Consider the following 19,948-nt stretch of genomic DNA (forward strand, 5'->3'; position numbering starts at 1 on the left):
TTGCCACATTTTAATATTATTTAATTCATAATTTTGGGTTGATTGATCCTTAATCTAGGGTACCTCGCCTGCCCCAATAATGATCGGTCGCATTTTAAGTTATGGACTGATTATTCCCGTGACAGAGATCTTCTAGAATTTAAATGCAGGGCCATAATCATCAATGGTGACCGATACTATCTTTGTTATTTATTGTGGCAAAGATAGAGATCAGATTAATTATTGCTATTTGCTTTGGGTAATGATCTCAATTATTATTTGATAAGAGTTTTTTTCCCTTCTTCTTTTTCCTTTTATTTTTAAAAAAAATCTAAAGTCTCTTCTTTGTTATATGATTGTCTGAAGATATTTGAGGAAATCTTTATAATTGGTCGGGGTTGGTTTTATTCCTAATTTTGGATATTTAAGTTTATAAAGGTGGTGAATATATTTGTTTTTAAATGGATGGATTATATAGATACTTGTGTATATACATAACCTTCCCCTTATATTTACACACAGGTATCTTTATATACCCAATGCATGATTTTTAGATGGATTACTTGATTCACTATGTAGTGAATAGATTTTATACCAGTATACGAATTTATATATATATATGTATATCTATATATATATGTCCGAAAAGTGTATATATATATACTGATATATATGTGTTATATATCAATATGTATATATACATATATTCTTATGTATATGTATATACCTATATATATTTGTAAATGTATATAGTTATGTATAAGCATATTTAAGGTGATAATTGTGTATGGATACAAGAATATAGGGTTTTAATTATGTATCTGAAGTATTAGTGATTCTATATGAAATGAGGCAGAAATAGGAGAGTTTTGAAGATTCGGTTTAGTTATAGAGGTTTATATACAGAGACATCTGTTGTAACAGCTTATTGTTTAAGGGTTGCTTTTGGGAACAACGTGAGTCAATGTCTTACCATCTGCTCCCAAATTGGCAAGGAAGTCATCTCTCCTATTGCCCTCCCTGTAAATGTGGTTAAAGATGGTCCTATCAAATGTTTTCATGTTTTTCAGGATTTTTTCCAAAGAGGCATTAAGTTTCCAGTCAGGCATAGACCCCTTTCTGAGGGCATTGATGATAATAGCCGAATCCCCTTCAATGACAATCTTCTTAATATTGAGTAAAATGCTTAAGTTAATCCCTGCATCCAATGCTTGCATTTCGGCCATATTATTGGTACTAGAACCATAGGGTAGAGCCATGAAGGCCACCTCTTCCCCATTTGAATTGTGGATGCTACAGCCTAGACCCGCCCGTCTAGGGTTACCTCGCGAGGCACCATCAAAGTTCAATTTAAACCATCCCTTGATAGGAGGGACCCATTTACAATTCTTACGAGATAGCTCATTTTCTAGGGAACCCCTACCCATGAAGGGGGGGATTATTAGGCCTTTCCATCCGAGTCTCATTTTTTCATCCTAGTAAGACATATTGATGTCTCTCTCGAGATTTAGGGTTTGGTTATTTACTAATTCAACTACTGAGGCTTCAATTTTATTGACCAGTTGATTCCATTGCATTTTGCTATTTTTGAAAATCCTCCTATTTCTCTCTTTCCATATTTCCCAAATCATGATAGATGGGGTTATGATCCATGAATGTTCAAACATGCTGCCAATATTCCTGATTGGCCAGGCATAAAAAAGATCCAAAATGCTATTAGGGATGGGGGAATACCAAATCAACTATTTTCTTAACCAACCCCAACAATTATGAGCATAATCACAAGTCACCAGAAGATGATTAGAAGATTCTTCTGCCTTTTCACATAAAGGGCATCTACTTGGCCCTTCATATCCAAATTTCTTAAAAGTTTCAGAAGTGAGGATTCGGTTTTGAATAGCCAGCCAAGCAAACAGACCTGCTTTCAGAAGGCACCTTTTATCCCAACATAACGATAAAGGTAGGTTGGAGTGAGGGATATGTTTTTTGTTAAGAATATGTTTGTATCCCTCCTTCGATTCATATCTTCCCTTTTTAGAGCCAGCCCATATCAATTTGTCAGAATCATGAGTCAGGGCAATATTTCTTGAGGCCAGAATCTGGGATAAGGAGGAACTTTCCATGGCCGGAATATCAGGAAGCATTACCGATTTCCATCTCCATTTTTTCAAATGTCCAATGCTAAATTCTTCAATGTAGTCTTTTACATGAGATCCCCACAGTCCTTCCAGGGTGGGAATAATTGACTTTAGGTTAGGAAGAGTGATGAGGGGAGGGAAAGCACCCCATGAGTCTCTCCAAAACAGGGCATCCTGTTCATTGCCAATGGACCAAGTTAATTTATCAGAAATGATGCTTCTACAATCTAGCATAAAGTTCCAAATTTTGGAACCCTTAGGAGGGTGGGTAGTTCTGAAGATGCTTATTGGGTCTGGGATGTGCAAATACTTGTTGAAAAGGGTACAGGCCCATTTAGCATTGGGGTTAGAAAACATTTGCCATACTAACTTGGCCCCTAACGCTTTGCTCTGAATAAGAAGGTCTTTGATGCCTAAACCACCCATTTCCTTGGGTAAGCAAATCTTGTCCCAGGCAATCAGCGGAAGTCTGGCTTTATCTTCCGAACCTTGCCAAAAAAAGGTCCTGATATGACTAGTTATTTCCTTCCTCTTGGAAGCAGGTAGGTCCATACATGACAGTTGATAAATAGGCATGGCTGAGAGGACCGCCTTGATCAAAGTGGCCTTTCCAGTAGATGAAAGCCATTTGCCTTTCCAAGAGGATATTCTGTTTGTAATCTTGGTCACAACCTAGTTCCAAAGACTGGAGGATCTAGTACCTTTGTCTAAAGGGAGACCCAAATATTTACAAGGCAATTCTCCTTCATTAAATTTAAGGATTTTTAGAATGCTTGTCCAAAGTTATTTGTTTGTGTTAAAGAAAGTTATATTAGACTTAATAGTGTTGATTTCTTGACCGGAGATATTAGTGTAGTTATTCAGAATTTTTTTAATTCCATAAGCCTCCATATGGCTACTTGATCCAAACAACATGGTGTCATCCACAAATTGCTGATGGGTGATAGGCTCCATGTTAGAGATACCAACGAGCAGAGCCTTTTCTCTGGCCTTGTTGATCAACCTCCCAAGAGATTCAGCCATTATAATGAAGAGGAAGGGGGAGAGGGGGTCCCCTTGTCAGAGGCCTCTGGAAATTTCGAAGAAGCCCTCCGAGGCCCCATTGACAAGGATTGATATCCTTGGAGTTGCGATACATTCGAATACTAAATTGATCCATTGCTTATTAAACCCAAAAGCATCCAAACATTTACATGGAAAGTGCCAATCCACTTTGTCATATGCTTTCTTGATGTCAAGTTTTATCAGCATGCTCGGAGATTTGCTGTTTTGTATCGAGTGAATAGCCTCCTGGGCGATGATTATACCATCATAAATGGATCTATTTGGCACAAATCCTGTCTATTCCTCACTGATAATAATGGGGAGGAGGGTTAGTAATCTATTTGCCATTATTTTAGTGAGAAATTTATATAGAGTATTACATAAAGCTATTGGGTGGAAGTCCTCAAAACTTTCCACGACCTCCTTCTTGGGGATAAGGGCGATGAAGGTATTATTAAGTTCTCTGAGGATTTTCCCAGAGTTTCTCATCCCCTCCAAGGCCTCAGTGATTTCCCCACCCATGAAGCTCCAGCATTTTTGATAGAAGTGAGTCGGGAACCCATCGGGGCTAGGGGCCTTGTCTGGACCCATTTGAAATAAGGCTAATTCTACTTCTTCTTTTGTTAATTTTTTGTTGAGCATTAAATTGTTTTCTTCTGATATTAATTTTGGAATATTTTTTAAGAAATCACTCTCCTTGGTCCATTTAGAGCCCTCCCAATTATTAAGGATAGTCTCAAAATACCCTACAACAGTTTTAGCAATGATTTCCAGGTTGTCAGTAAAGTCCCCTGATGCCAATTTGATTTTGTTGATTCTGTTTAATGCTCTGCGATGTTTAGTGCTATTGTGAAAGAAACTCGTGTTTCTATCACTAGCATCAAGCCAGTTATCCCTAGATTTTTGTTTCCAGAAGATCTCTTCACGAGCTAAAATCTCCTCATAACGAGCCAGATTGCTTTTTTCCTGCTGATATAAGAGGTCATTCATCCCATACTTTATCACTTCCTCATTAATAATCTCCATCTCCTTTTCAATCTCTGTTTTTTGTGAAAAGATATTTCCAAAGTGCTCCCTGTTCCACCTTGTTAATTGTTGCTTGATCTTCTTAAGTTTAGTTACTATTTTGAAGGTTTTGGAGCCAATGACGTTGGTGTCATTCCACCATTTTTCAATGAGTTGTAATAGATTTTCATCTTTGAGCCACATTTTTTCAAAGCGAAAGGGGGTTTTAGTCTGTTTAAGAGCTTCTGTTATAGTTAATTGGACCGGGAAATGGTCTGATCCGGAGATGGGAAGGACACTGGTATCAAAGGATTGTGACAGATTACCAAATAGAAAAAATCTATCTAGTTTTTCTGCAATATTGCAGAAACCTCATCTTCTGTTATTCCAGGTAAAGACCTCACATTTGGCTGTTAAATCTAACAAGTTGCAATTATGCATCCAGTTCCTGAAGTCTAAGCATGTTTGAGTCATCTTGTTGATACCCCCCCATTTTTCCTTGGGGTCCAGAATTGCATTGAAATCTCCACCAATGAGGCATGTTTGATCACATTCATTAAGAAGGAAATTCTCAATTTCCTCCCAGACTCCCTTTTTTGCATGGGTTTGTGTAGGACCATAAACATTAATTAATGTGAAATTTAAGTTGCTTTTGAGGCTCACAACTCTACCACACATCCAATTCGGGGTCTTACTTATTATGCTGAAGGAGACTAGCCTCGGATCCCAAATGATGGCTAGTCCACCAGATGCTCCAGAGGCAAATTGCCCTTCAAGTTCTCTGATACCTATTTTTTTCTTTAAGTTTGTTAATTCACTGCTATTAAGTTTGGTTTCTTGTATTAAGAATAATTCTGGATTGTATTTGGCAATGCATCGTTTTACGATACACTATTCCTAACATTCCATGTAAGGAGTTTCATGGTTCATTGCGAAGGATCTTCCCCTTCCCTGCCTCAAAAATATTAGTGATTTTAGTCTGGCTAGCTGCACACCCAGCCTGAGAGAGTAATTTAGTCATAGTTTTCCTACCCCTCTTCTTATGGTTGGTGGCAAAGTCAGGGGGGGAACAATGCTCAATAGTGTTAGCTATTCCTAGGCCGTCCACGATATCAATTGCCGCATCACTAGAGGGAGGGGTGATCATAACCTCAGAGAAGGGCGTACACAATTCTCTGTCTAGTAGAGATTTCTGTAGTGCAAGTTCTTCCTCATCAGCGATTTCATTAATAAATAGCTCCATAAGATCATCTGTAACAGAGTTGCCCACATAATCAAGTATGCACTTATCTTCAAGGGCTCTTCTATTATCATCATCATCCTTCATGATGGTGCTCTCGTCTGTTAATTGATTTTTTTCCTTTTTATTCTTTCATTTTTTGTTTCTATCTTTGCTTTTTTTGTTCTTTTTCTTCCTCTTTTCTTTTTTCTTTTTGTTTTTATCCCTATTTTCTAAATTTAGGGTCAGATCACTTGGAGAGTCATTCTGCCCCAAAGTATTCATAATATGAGCTGATAGAGCTTCCTGGTGACTGGGGGTGGTTTCCAGAATAAGGGGGCCTTTAGATACGCCTGTCGTGTTCAGGTCATTAATAATTTTGTTGGTTGTAGGTATAAGGATCGACGAGAGACTCTGTTCGTTCGCAGGGTTTCTCCTCCTAATTTCCACTACAGGATCTTTGAGTGAAGTTTCTTTTCCCTTGCATTCTAACAACCTCAATGTGTTATTTGAAACCACTGATCCCAAATTTTGTCTATTTAACATGAAACCTCCCTTAGAGTTGAATTTAATGTCCAAAACCTCCCCCTTTGGAGCTTTAATGCATGTTATTTTTGACCCATAATCAGAGGAGAAGCAAGTCTTAGGAATGAAATCATTCGCATTGATCTCTGGTTTGATTTCATAGATTGAGTGATTTGTAATAATTTTAATGGGAACAAATTTTGATTTACCTATCTCTATATTAGCTAAAATATTGATATCAGAGGATTCCAGGTAGTTATCTTCTAGACCCTCGAATCCTTCTAAAAATTCTCCTAGTTTTTTAAGGATCTCTTTATGGATTAATTCAACTGGCATGTTAGGGAGTCGAATCCACTTTGGAACCCTAATTTTCTTGACATCTTTAGGGGAGAAATTAGGTTTCCAATTGAAAAATTTAAAACAGTAACCCTTAAAAAATCTTAGATTATTTTTAAGTAGATTTTCTTTAAGATCCGCCGTGTTGCAATTGATAAATAAAAAATTGTTTTCTAACTTCATGATACTTATCTGGTTCCCCGTGAGGGATTTAAGCCATTGTTGAATCTCCGAGGATGGGACGCCATAACTAAACCATTTGCCAAAGGGCCCGCGAGCGTTGTAACAATCCCATAATTCCTCAGTATGATTATTACTTATAATCATAATATTATCTGTATTGAAGACCAGTGACTTTTGAAAGTTAGAAGGGCCATACTTGGGAAAGATCTCCTCCCCTGTTCTGGTAACAGAAACTGGATTAAATGAAGAGGGTTTCCTGACCCCAAGTGTGGTTTTGTTAGCCTCCGAAGCCATGTTTCCCTGGAACTTCAACAGAGTCATGGGTCGTAAGACGAGAACTTTTTTTGTAAGGGCAACCCACAATTGATCTATATCTTGAGAGAAAGAGGGGCGCATGCTTATTCTGAGCAAAAGTAGATTTCTGATTTATACAGGGCGACCCTGCCCTACTCATAGGATAAGGCCGAGAGTTCTTTGCCGAAGAAGCTGAGGGGGCTTCTGAAAAAGGTAGCTGGTCGGACAACGCCCCCAGGGCTCGTCTGCTGATATTATTGAGATTTAAAGAAGTTAGGTTAGCCCCTGTAGCTTCAGGGATTAGGGCATTTAGACCATTCTCCAAGCGTGTGTCAATAAATTGTTCTTCCAGAGGAGCAAAACTGTTCTTCCATCGCCCCAGATGCCTCCCGGACCCTGGAAAAAACCTCTGAGGTTTCGCAAGGGGGTTTCTGCTTTTCGCAGTTTTATTTGATATTTTCATTTTTTTTTAATAACTCTAACAACAACTTTATTTGAGAGGAAAAAATGGATTACTTATTGTAGATAAGAGCATAAAGACATCTTTTATTTTTAGATCTATGTAGCTATATTTTATAAACCAAACTTGCTTGGAAAAATGGATTATTAATTGTAGATAAGAGCATAAAGATATCTTTCATTTTTAGATCTATGTAACTATATTTTATAAACCAAACTTGCTTGGAAAAATGGATTATTTATTGCAGATAATAGCATAAAGACATCTTTTATTTTTAGATCTGTGTAACTATATTTTATAAACCAAACTTGCCTGGAAAAATGAATTATTTATTATAGATAAGAGCATAAAGACATGTGGAATAATTTCTTTTATTTTAGGAGAAATCTGTATATTGTTAGGATAATCGATGAACAACTGAGAGGGGGGGGGGTGTGAATCATTTGTTAATAGATTATGAAACTTTAAGCACACAAAACCTTTTACCGAAATGCATAAACCAAATACTAGAATAGCAGATATACCATGCATCCAAAACACATAACACCAAGATTTGTACGTGGAAAACTCGATAAAGGGAAAAAACATGGTGGGAAGCCTACCCACAGTCAGATAATACTTCTGCAGTAAGTATGTGATTACAATAAGGGGCCTCCACATGCAAGAAGGCCAACAACCTAGAGCACAATGCTCATCACAAAGGAGCCTCACTAACTACAAAATAAATCCAGACTACAATCCAGAAATAAGAGTGAACTGCAAGAATAATATCTCCTATGCCTAAGTACAATTCCGGTTAAGCTCAATACCGGAGGTCTAAAACCTCTTACACAAACCCAATTCGATCACCTCTGATCAACCAAACCTCTACATATGATTACAACTTTATTCGCACACAGATAATCCATAATCCCATACCACAATCTACAAAGAGATCTTACATCATATTTATACTAGCCCGAAACCTAAACAATTAGGTCGGCCACCTAAGAGATAATACAATAAATCCATTACATAAACCCGCAAACCAATCCAAAACATAGCATAATAAGAACGAACCTAAAATAGGTCGCCATAAGCCAAATGAAATGCCACCAATCAACTAGAACGCAAACACGATAACCATCAACATCCTGAAAACCTTCTAGAAGCCTCACCAACACCACTTATCGAATCCATCAAAAGATCTTCAATGAAGCACTGCTGGTAAAACCCTTACTGGTAGCCAAAAGACTTACTAGAACATATGATAGCTTCCAGATCACCATATCCCGAACCAACTGAATGTGACAAGCATCTGAACCACATTAATGAGCGAACCAAACCAATTCCACCAATAAGAATATACCAGAGACAAATCTCCTAATCATCATCAATGTCCAATCACTCTACCAAAATCTGGTAGACAACCAAATAAGCTAGTGTTTGATGAATACTAAAAGGGGGGGTGAATTAGTATACAAAAAAATATTATAATCAATCTTTTAAACAGTTTAGCAGATAACCAGTGCAACAAATTCACTAATAAACTGGTTAAGATAAGTGCAAACCAAATAGAAAACAAAGCATTCACCCACAAAATCACAATCACCATAACACAAGATATTTGACATGGAAACCCAAATGGGAAAAACCACGATGAGCAGAAACTCACAAGTAACTATCTGTAGAATAGTAACCAGACCAGTTAAGGTCATACAATGTTCTTCACCAGAACAGATCCAGTTAGATCTCTGCTAGGAGGTAAGTCCTATTAAAGACTACCTTGTTAAAGGATTTTAGATCCACATTTGTGAACCACCTTGTTAGAGGATTTACAAAGTCTTTGCTGGGCCTACCCGGTTAAGGGTTTCAGACTTGTCGAAGATATCAGTAATCAACAAGTGAATGATCTAGATAATAGCACAGTATTCTTAATTAGATCCTCGGCAACTCATTGTTAATGCATTTCAGCATTACTTCAGTTTTCTATATCTCCACACTCTATCTCTTCACACAGACCTAATCTTCTCTTCAATGATCGCACATAATAACCTTTTCTTCTCTATCTCATACATGCAAACCCTAGACATGATGTCCTTATAAAGGAATCCGATTTCATGTCGATCCAATATAATTAGACTACAAGTTCCTAGGTTTAGTGCATCTACACACATTTGGTAACACGACACAAAAATCACTGTCAAAGTGTCGGTGGATGATAACTCATCACACATTACAGAAATACCGGTTGGTAACTCATCACAGATATATACCGGTTAATACAATATATCGATTACCGGTTGTCAAAAATGAAGACTCGAATATCGTACCGCTTGGGTCCTTCGTACCGCTTGAGATCCTCGAACTGCTTGGGGTCTTCATACTGCTTGGGATCTTCATACTACTTGGGATCTTCAGTCAATCTATGACCAGTAAACCATCTTCTGCAAAATACCGATAGTCTAAAGACTATACATTCAATAATACACAATACCGGTTGGAACAATTACCTATTGAGCATAACTCATACATCAAGAAAGTGTGTGTCCATCAATGACAATCAAAACATCACCAAAATGCCAAAAATCTCCCCCTTTGGCATTGATGACAACACTTAGGAAATTTTTGACATCTAAGTGTTTTTACAACAATAACACAAAAGATGCTACAATCAAAATTACTCCCCTAGCATATACACTACCCCCTTTTGCAAAAAATACATGTAAGTGCACGAAATGGTAACATTCACCAAAATTTTAATGTACACTACTCCCCCTTTGCCAACAATGACAAAGTAATGCAAAACTATCCTTTTTATAAAACAACATAGAGTAGATGTTCATGACAATAAGGAATGAAATTTCTCAAAAACAGATTTAAAGTTCTGCACAAAAGTTTTCATGTCCAATGTCCATGACTCAAGTAATGAGGTAGCAACCTCACTTTCAGTCTTCATCTTGAATGTCGGTTCTTCCATTGCATCGATGGTACTCAGCTCTTGAGTTACCGTGATGGCTTCCAAGTTGAGAAAACATCTCTGAAGAACCTGCAGTTTAGGTAATAGGAGCAGTTGAAGCTCCTGCAAATCTCGAGTCTGGTTGCTGATCTCTAAGTCCATCTTGGCAATTTGACACTGAAAATGATGAACAAATTGTCCATAGGCAGTGAATAAATCATAGGGCATCTTGAAGTTGTTGATATATTCCTGTAACTTCGATTGGAGTTGAGCTTTCTATTTGAGCACATCTTCACAAAACAGATGGGGTTGGCAGATTTTACTCAGAAGTAATTTACCTTCACCCATAGCAACACTGATATCATTCTGCTGCTTCAGTAGTTGTGTCTTGAGTTCATTTATTTGCTTGACTAAGGCAATATTAAGTGCCTTTTCACAGTTCTTACTTCCAGTTGCTTGAGTAACATCCTCCAAGCATTGTACCCGGTCCTCTACTACGGTACAAAGAAGTTTGAGCTTGGATAGAGAGGAGTCGGTATTGGGGGGTTAGTACTGGGAATTAGACTGGTAAGGGTGTCAACTGCAATTTGTATGACATCTCGTTCTTTCTTCTTCCACAATTCTTCCAGTCTCTCCTGTGCAAGTTTGATGCCTCAAAGTAGCTCAAACTCATCTGTTGATTGAGTCAGACATGCAAGAGTTAGATCAATAGGACTGGTGGAATCAACCTACTTGGTTTGATCACCAGTTGCCTTAGGAGTCTACCCTCCTTCTTTGGTCTTGATCTCCTCTTGTTTTCTCTTCTCTGCTTCCTTCTCCTCTTCCACTCTTTTCTTTTGTTCTTCTTTCTTCTTCTCCGACTCTTTCTTTTTCTCCACTTTTTCTCTTCTTCTTTTCTCTTTTTTCTTCTCTCTTCTTCTCTTCTTCTTTTCTCGTATCTTATTCTTGCTTTTTATTTTCCTCTTTTCTCTTGTTTTCTTCTTGCCTTGCTTTTTCCTCTTGTTCTTTCTCTGCTTTCTCTTTGTCTTGTTTCTCTTTCTCATCCTTTTCTTTGTCAGGAGTGACATCCTCATTATCTAATGCATCAACATAAATAGGGTCAATTTGTTTTGTCACTCTTTCACCTTGACTATCAAATACTTCATCCAGTTTGTCTGAGGATAGGTCAGGTGCTTGATTAGGCTGCCTAGCGGCTTCAGATACTCGGTGCATATTGACAGCAACTTTAACATGTATGTGTGTATCCTTTTCTACTTCAGAAGTTTTACCTTCTAATAACCCGAGTCGCCTCCTTCTCATAAAGAAGATGCCTTTGTTCTTATCCATAATTTCAAATAACTCAGAATTTGAAGCATCAAGAAAGTATTGTGCAAAAAATTTCTCCCTGATCTCTTGTTCTCTTTCAATGGCAATGCACCATTTATTATCCAAAGAATTTGGAGTAACAAATTTAATCTTAGAAGGTGACCGATCATTAACACATAAATATTTAATGACCTCCTGTTCTACCTCCTCTTTCTCACTATCATTAAAGTCATCAAAATATTCCTTTAAATCATTAAGCACTTCCCTCCTAATATTCTTTATTGTCCTCTGACAATGTGTCATTGGTTTATAAGAAGAAATATCTATATTTACCGGTGTAGAAGTTGCTGGTACATTATTAGTAGACTTCGACTTTTTGCTTGATTGCCTTGTCTTCTTTGTTCGAATCTCCGGTTTAGTGTCTTCTACCTCCAGTGAGTGATTCTTGGATTTCTGCTTCCTCTCGAATACCTTTGCCGGAATAATCTCAGGTTTCTTTTTGGTTGGTGACCGCTTGGTCACTTTCAGACTGGCAGATGTAACTGGTGCAGATACCGATGGCACTGCTTTGCCCTTTTTCTGCTTCGGTTCTTCAATTGGTGTAACCCTCTCCAAGTAGGTACCGATTCTTTTCTTCTTTGCATCTAGTAGTGAGGCAAGTAGGGTAGAGGCATACTCGATCAACATGTCATTTACCACTTCATATCCCATAGGGCCAACTACTTCCTTTCTCGGTTCCATCAGTTCCATTATGCAGTCATCTGTCCTTATTGTGAAGCAAATGTCATCTTCATACTTCTTCACAATATCATCAGATATCCTTATTCTATGGCTCATCTTTTGTTTGAATTCATCAAAATACTTATTTAGAACCTCAGGATATGCAGTTCCCACTACTTGTAGACTCTCCTTAATCTGTCTGGAAACCGGTAGGTCAATAGACCATTGAACATCACCTACTCCAGGGAAATAACCTTGAAAATAGAATAATAGACCGACCAGAAGTTGTTCAAACTTGAACCTCAGAGATTTATCCTGTTTGATGGATTTCAGATTCACCAACAATTGCTTCTGTAAGCAGGTACATAGGTCATATTTGGTGTCTTCCTTGATCATCCTGTAAACAATATTCACCGCAGCAGCAGGGACATAATTCATTCCGTTGGCATAAAATATCTTGTAACCAATCACCATGCAAGCATATTTTACCGGATCATCAAAAATGGTGTTGACGGTCATTGCCCGTTGGTCACTCACAGAACCGGTGAGCTGTGTCATTTGAGTTTTGGTGACCTTCCATAGAACTAGTACTTCTCTAACATTGCAGAATCTGGTGATCGCATGAATTGCTTCTGGTGTGATGTCATGTGTCTGCTCAAGATACATCTTGTCACCATGCACTCTGATGAGGATAATGCGAATATGTTATTCTATAAATTCTTCCAGAAAGTATACTGCATTGTGTAGTTTCATCTTCTTGAGGATGCTATACTTTGGTTTGATCTTCTTGTCATCTCCACAGAACAAACTTAGTTGAGAGTGAATTACTAGGGATCCTAGGTCTTCCAACTTACAGTCTATATACCCTGAAATATCTCCCTCGACAATAACTCTGGTGGGAATTTGAGATAGGGCATTGCATCTCATTTTCTTTTGAAGAAACTCAGGTGTATCTTCAGGTGCATTAGAACTAGAATGTGATGCATAAGCCATAACCAAATGATAAGAAAGAATTTCAAAAAATACCTTCACAATCTGAAATTTAGGTTTTCCAATATCGCGCACGGTACACCACTTCGGTTGCTAGTTCACCGCTTAGTGTTCTTCACTGATTGCTTGAAGATGATTGCAAGATTTCACACAAGATTTCTTCAACTGCTAAACAAATCGCTCTGGTTTCTCTGCTCTTGAAAATTCTTCTTTCAAAAATAGATAAGTGAGAATGACGATGAAAACCCTTTTAAACAAACTCTTACCTACCATAATAAATGCATCACAAACCCTAATTTTGCCTTTTACCGCTTCAAATCTTCTCCAGACTGATAGGTAACATACAGCGGTAAAGGTCTTTACCGATATAAACCAGGGGTTTGAAGTATTTCACTGATATGTTCCCCCTAAGATTTTTTGAAGCTCAGTTTGTCGGTTCAGAGACTTCCATACTAGGTGCAGAAACAGGTTCATCCTTTGACTCTTCTTCTGATTTCTTTTTCTAGGTTTTATTCATTTTCGTTTGAATGGTTTCAACATCAATCTTCCCTTCTGGAGTGATCGGTATATCACCCGATAGGTTCTTTCTCAGTCTACAAGTTCTGGCAGTGTGTCCCGATTTGTTGCAATGATAGCATACCATTCCAGGTGTTCTCCATGGTCCGCTATTCATACTTCCATTCTTCCTTCTGCATGTTGCAATAGTGTGATTGCTACCAGGACAAATCAAACAAGTTGCTCTCCAATTAGTTGCCGCTTGATAACCACCTGACCGATGGTCATAGGTATTGTACTAGTTGGGATTCTAGTTCACAGAAAGTTTCGGGATAACTCCTTGAGTCATTGGAGGATATCTCCCAATGTTGTGCAAAACCGACCTGCATTCAAATGCTTTATGCCCAAACTTGTTGCATGCATAACAGTTTCCATTGAATTTATTGGATCTAGGCATATTGTTCTGAAAATAAGGAAAATTGTTGTAGGCCTTGCTTCTACACACATCGGCAGTATGTCCTTCTTTGAGACAATTAAAGCAAACAGGTTTAAATTTTTGCTTACCTTTATCCTTGGATGTCGGTTGCTTCTTTGATGCTTCAAATTTTGTTCCAGAGGTCTCACCTTCCTCATATCCAGAGAAGCCAAGTCCAGTGGTATTCTTTCTTGGCTTTGCCGATTCTAGCTTTTGCTCTAGCTTAGTAGTACTCTGATTGAATTTGGCAAGTATCTCCTTTGAATTAGTAAGTTCCTTGGAAATAACAGTATTGGATTCCATCAAGGTTGCATTCTTAGAAATGGCCATGTTTAGTTCACCTTGCATTTCTTCTTTTTCCACTTTACTTTCTTGGAGATGAGTAGTAAGGGTACTGATTTCTTGCTTCAGCTTGGAGATCTCATGATCTTTGTCTTTTACCGAATCTTCAGCTTTCCTTCTGTTCTCAAGCTCTTGACATATTCTGATAGTCAGTCCTTCCAACTCCCTTCTCAGGTTGGCTTTAGATTCATTCAGTTTTTCAACTTCTTCAACTAGGGCATCCATGTCAGCTTCATCAAAAGAGCCATTTTTAGTAAGTTCCATCAGTTTTTTAGCATGCTCTCTTCTCTTGGCCAAAGAGGCTTTATACTTGACTTTGAGTTCATCATAGGCTCTCTCGGGCTGAGTGAGACGATGAGTAAGTTCCCTCACACTGTATTCCCCCATATCTCCTTCCAAGTGGTTAGACTTATAGAAAGTTTGGCTTTGATACCAATTGATGAATACTAAGAGGGGGGGGGGGGTGAATTAGTATACAAAAAAATACTGTAATCAATCTTTTAAACAATTTAGCAGATAACCGGTGCAACGGATTCACTAATAATCCGGTTAAGATAAGTGCAAACCAAATAGCAAACAAAGCATTCACCCACAAAAGCACAATCACCATAACACAAGATATTTGACATGGAAACCCAAATGGGGAAAACCATGATGAGCAGAAACTCACAAGTAACTATCTGCAGAATAGTAACCAGACCAGTTAAGGTCAGATTGGTTAAGGTCATACAATTTTCTTCACCAGAACAGATCCTGTTAGGAATCTAGATCTATGTTAGGAGATAAGTCCTGTTAAAGACTACCTTGTTAAAGGATTTCAGATCCACATTTGTGAACCACCTTGTTAGAGGATTTACAAAGGCTTTGCCGGGCCTAGCCGGTTAAGGGTTTCAGACTTGTCGAAGATATTAGTAATCAACAAGTGAGTGATCTAGATAATAGCACAGTATGCTTAATTAGATCCTTGACAACTCATTGTTAATGCATTTCAACATTACTTCAGTCTTCTATATCTCCACACTCTATCTCTTCACACAAACCTAATCTTCTCTTCAATGATGGCACATAATAACCTTTTCTTCTCTATCTCATACATGCAAACCCTAGACATGGTGTCCTTATAAAGGAATCTGATTTCATGTCGATCCAATAGAATTAGACTACAAGTTCCTAGGTTCAGTGCATCTAGACACATTTGGTAACACGACACAAAAATCACGGTCAAAGTGTCGGTGGATGATAACTCATCACACATTATAGAAATACCGGTTGGTAACTCATCACAGATATATACCGGTTAATATAATATACCGATTACCGGTTGTCAAAAATGAAGACTGGAATATCGTAGTGTTCCGATCAAAAGTTAACTACCGCTTGGGTCCTTCATATTGCTTGAGATCCTCGAACCGCTTGGGGTCTTCATACCACTTGGGATCTTCATACCGCTTGGGATCTTCACTCAATCTGTGATCGGTAAACCATCTTCTGCAAAATACCGATAGTCTAAAGACTATACATTCAATAATACACAATACCGGTTGGAACAATTACCTATTGAGCATAACTCATACATCAAGAAAGTGTGTGTCCATCAATGACAATCAAAACATCATCAAAATGCCAACATTGTTGACATCAATGCCAAACATCAATGCAACACATAATCAATTCCTCCAAATTGCCAACATATATATATATATATATATATATATATATATATATATATATATATATATATATATATATATATATATATATATATATATATACATACATACACACATAACCATATATATGCATATTGTTGTTTTACAGTTGAATTTTTTTTCAATAGGTATAAAAATTAACATGCATGTATTAATGGGATTTGATTGACGTGTGTATATAAGGATGGATAAATTAAGCTATTCTTATAAATGATAAAATGCATACAATCATGTAGATTTTTTAAAAGCATGAAAGATAGATAGTTGAGTTTATCCTCTTATGCATGAAAAGAGGTATTCATTTAAGAAATTGTGCATGATTCACAATAGGAAAAATGATGCATGTAGATTTATAATCTCGTCAAAAGGAGAGATAGCTCTCCATCACATGCATGTCTGTTAACTATATCATTATTGAATAAATGAATTTATGCAAAATACATGTTTGCTTAAGTGTTTCCTTTAAGGAGAGGAGCTTTCTTTTTCTTTGTGAGTTATGAGTTTATGCTTTTGGGAATGGGTGTCGAATATGGAATAACAAAGAAGGCTGATCCTCTTTTCGAGATCTTGCCTGAAATATTAAAGTACTTTGGCCAAAGTCATGTATTCATTGAAATATATGAATTAGCCTAACAAAATTTATTAATATATATTTCTCTACCATATCTTGACAGTAAAACATTGCATTTCAGACAAACAAATGCATGTAGGTATATCAAGTTGCACAGGGTTTCCCTCTTGCCTATTCTTTCGAGAAAGCTAGGCATTTTGTGCAGGGTCAGTGGTTCTTCATGTCAGGAAGAACTCAGGGGAAGCGTAAATGCTTCATGGTTGGGCTGAAAAACGCTTGAGCCATGTTCTCGATTCTCAAGTTGCGGATGACAAATATGGTTGATGACACTTAGAGGCACATGATTACTTTTCATATCTTTATTATTTTTTGTATATGCTAGTACAATGTATAATATTTTTGTATTGAGTTATCTCTTAGGCATGTGGGCCTATGATGTAATTATTATTCATATATTGTACATGTTCTTACACCAGGATTAAGCACTACTTAATGGAGATGTATTGACATTAATTGTGTACATTGAGATATTATCTTTTATTTTTTATATTTTTGTAATTATGAGTAATTATTTAATTGTGAGATTTAGTTTAAGGACTGTGTTTCTTACATATATATGTATATACATATACATACACATATATGTATATATGTATATTTATACATAATACGTATGGAATAATAATACTAGTTCTTGGCAACTAGAATGAAACAAATTTTAGCGATTTGAAAAAATATAATGAAAAACACACAATTTGTTTATAACTGGAATATTCTTTGAGTTAGTGGAATTATTTGTTGTCTATTATTTTTTTCTAGCTGTAATAACGTATCATTGTGAATAAGATGAAGTGTATCGAGTAAACTTTTTAACGTGACCAATGATGTTGACACAACACTCCCTTTGGTACCACATGGGCTAGGGGGAGACTGGACCTCATGACCTCATGCCTACCACGAGAAGCTCTCACCAATTGAGCTAGGCCCCCAACCCATCCCATTCTAATGACAAGTTTGAGAAAGAGGCGTGTGAACAATTATTCATATATTTGTATAAAAATGCAATTTTATATTTCAAAACTTTGGTCAAAGTAATGCAAATGCTGCTTGCATCATCAATTCAATGTGTTCAATAGGTTGCATTTTAGTTGGAGTTGTCATACTTAGCTAGAGGGTTGCATGCGACAAAGTCAATGCACTACACTAGTTCTTAGATGGCATGATATGGTTACTAATTTCTTTATCTTTGCCCTCGTGAAAGGTAAGACCACTTCTAATTGGAAGGTGTGTGTGGGACCACTAGTTTATAGTTGGAGACAAAACACCTTGATAATGCTTTCCCTATTGTAGTTGAAAATTGTTGAAGACCCGCTTATTAAAGGATTCATTGTATTCCCATTTATATTTGTTGAAATGCAAATTTTATGCAATTAAAAGTGTAGATTTGATTGACAAGGAAATATATGTACATGTCAAATGAATTATAGTTAAATTTAAAATATAAAATGATTTTATTATTGAGTTATAACAATGTATATTTATTGATATGTATTTTATTATTATTAGTTTGAATATGTCTTTACTCATATCTTTTTATGTGTTAATTTGATAGTTTTGTTTTTAATAAATGATATTTAATCACATAAAGATTAAAATTAATCATTTAAAAATTAAATCCAAACTACTTGAAAACAAGAATTCAAAATTTAATACAAATTAAATGCTAATTATTACACATTAATACACTAAAAACACTAAATCATCCCATAAAAGTAAAAAAATCAAAATACAAGTAAAACAAATATATACATCACAACTGACAACATGTTATAAATTTGACCTCATTTATGTTGTTACCATTGAAGAAGCCGATTTCACCAATACCTAAACTCGACGATTATTTAACAGTGAAAACACTAAACTATTACACTAGAGAGTCTAAAACAAAAATATAGACTACAAAAAGGTAACATCCTATAAATTTGACCTCGTTGTGTTGTCACCATTTAAGGGGACGTTTATCACCAGAACCTAGGCTTTACCATGATCACAATTCCTTCCCGCTCGCCTTGAAATAATCCTGAATTTCGCTGCGCAGGAGATTAGTCAACACTCTTCCTTTCCATGTCACACATACGATACGGGGGAGGCCGAGGTCAATACCAGGCCAAGGAATACAAAAATCTATTCACACCCATTGGCGGCCCCGCCGGATTACCGAGATATGTGAGATCAATTTTAGGAAATTGAATTGAATTGGGTTGAATTGAATCGAATCGAATCGAATCGATGCGATGTCGATAGAGAGGGTCGTGGGATTATTAATTATAGCGTTTTTGCTTGGGGCGAAGGTGGATGCTTCTATTCATGCGTATAACAATGGCAGATTTTCTGCGCAGGGGAACTCCTTTTTCTTCTACGGTGGAAGTGAGGGGCTCTACGCCGCCCCTCAAACTGGCAAAGATGGAGAAGCAAAGGGCAAGTCATTCATCAAGTATTTTCTTACATCTTCTTTTCCAATTATGTTACCGTGCTCTTGCCGTTTTACGAGAAGTGTTTTCTCTCTTGGTTGCTTCTTTGAATTATTGCAGTTGACGGAATTGAAAGCAAATTGTTTTTGCTTGAACATGGAATAGGTAAATTAGGATAAATATTCGATTACATTCATTCCAAACGGTACGGCAGTTTCTGAATTATTTCTGTTACGGGCAACATCACATTCAAATTTATTGATTTTGATCACATGAAACTGATGGTTTCATGCCAAACCTAATGTGACTAGTTAGTCTGAAACAACATGTGTAAGACGGTACGCCGGGTGACCTGTCAGGATAAATCAGATCAGAAATCTCTCTGGAAATCAATAAAATGTTTTTGCTGGGCCTTTGTTGAATGCGTTGTACAAATATGAGTTTTAAAGATAAAATTGGATCTTCCCAGTTTTAAGCTGGTCTAACAGGGCAAATACCTGACCCCTATTCTTAAGGGTTTTGAACATATTCTACATGCGTCGGTAAATTAGCAAGATTTAAATATTATTTACTTAAATATAGAATTATCTGTTCAAATTAGAAACAGCAGGAGCGGATTTTATATCTTTCCATGGTTTAGTTAACGGAATCCAAGGATTGCTTTAGAAAACGGTTTAGATTTCCACTTTTGTTAAGTTGCTTATATTTGATGTTTCATTATTATAAAACAAAGTCATTGTACGAGTCTT

At 36.8% G+C, this 19,948-nt stretch overlaps 1 protein-coding gene across 2 annotated transcripts in view; it reads left to right on the forward strand.

The window, feature by feature from the left end:
- The first annotated feature begins 18,708 nt into the window (after positions 1-18,708).
- Positions 18,709-19,948, forward strand: part of LOC131061667 (uncharacterized) — a 76,813-nt gene continuing 75,573 nt past the window's right edge. The window contains exon 1 of one of the 2 annotated variants that reach the window (XM_057995482.2): positions 18,709-19,222. In XM_057995482.2, the coding sequence (XP_057851465.1) occupies positions 19,023-19,222 (200 nt within the window). In that variant the 5' untranslated portion in view covers positions 18,709-19,022. The remainder of the gene's footprint in view (positions 19,223-19,948) is intronic. The other variant, XM_057995481.2, reaches the window with a different exon arrangement.

The sequence above is a fragment of the Cryptomeria japonica genome, chromosome 7 (assembly GCF_030272615.1).
Source record: "Cryptomeria japonica chromosome 7, Sugi_1.0, whole genome shotgun sequence".
Classification (NCBI taxonomy): domain Eukaryota; kingdom Viridiplantae; phylum Streptophyta; class Pinopsida; order Cupressales; family Cupressaceae; genus Cryptomeria; species Cryptomeria japonica.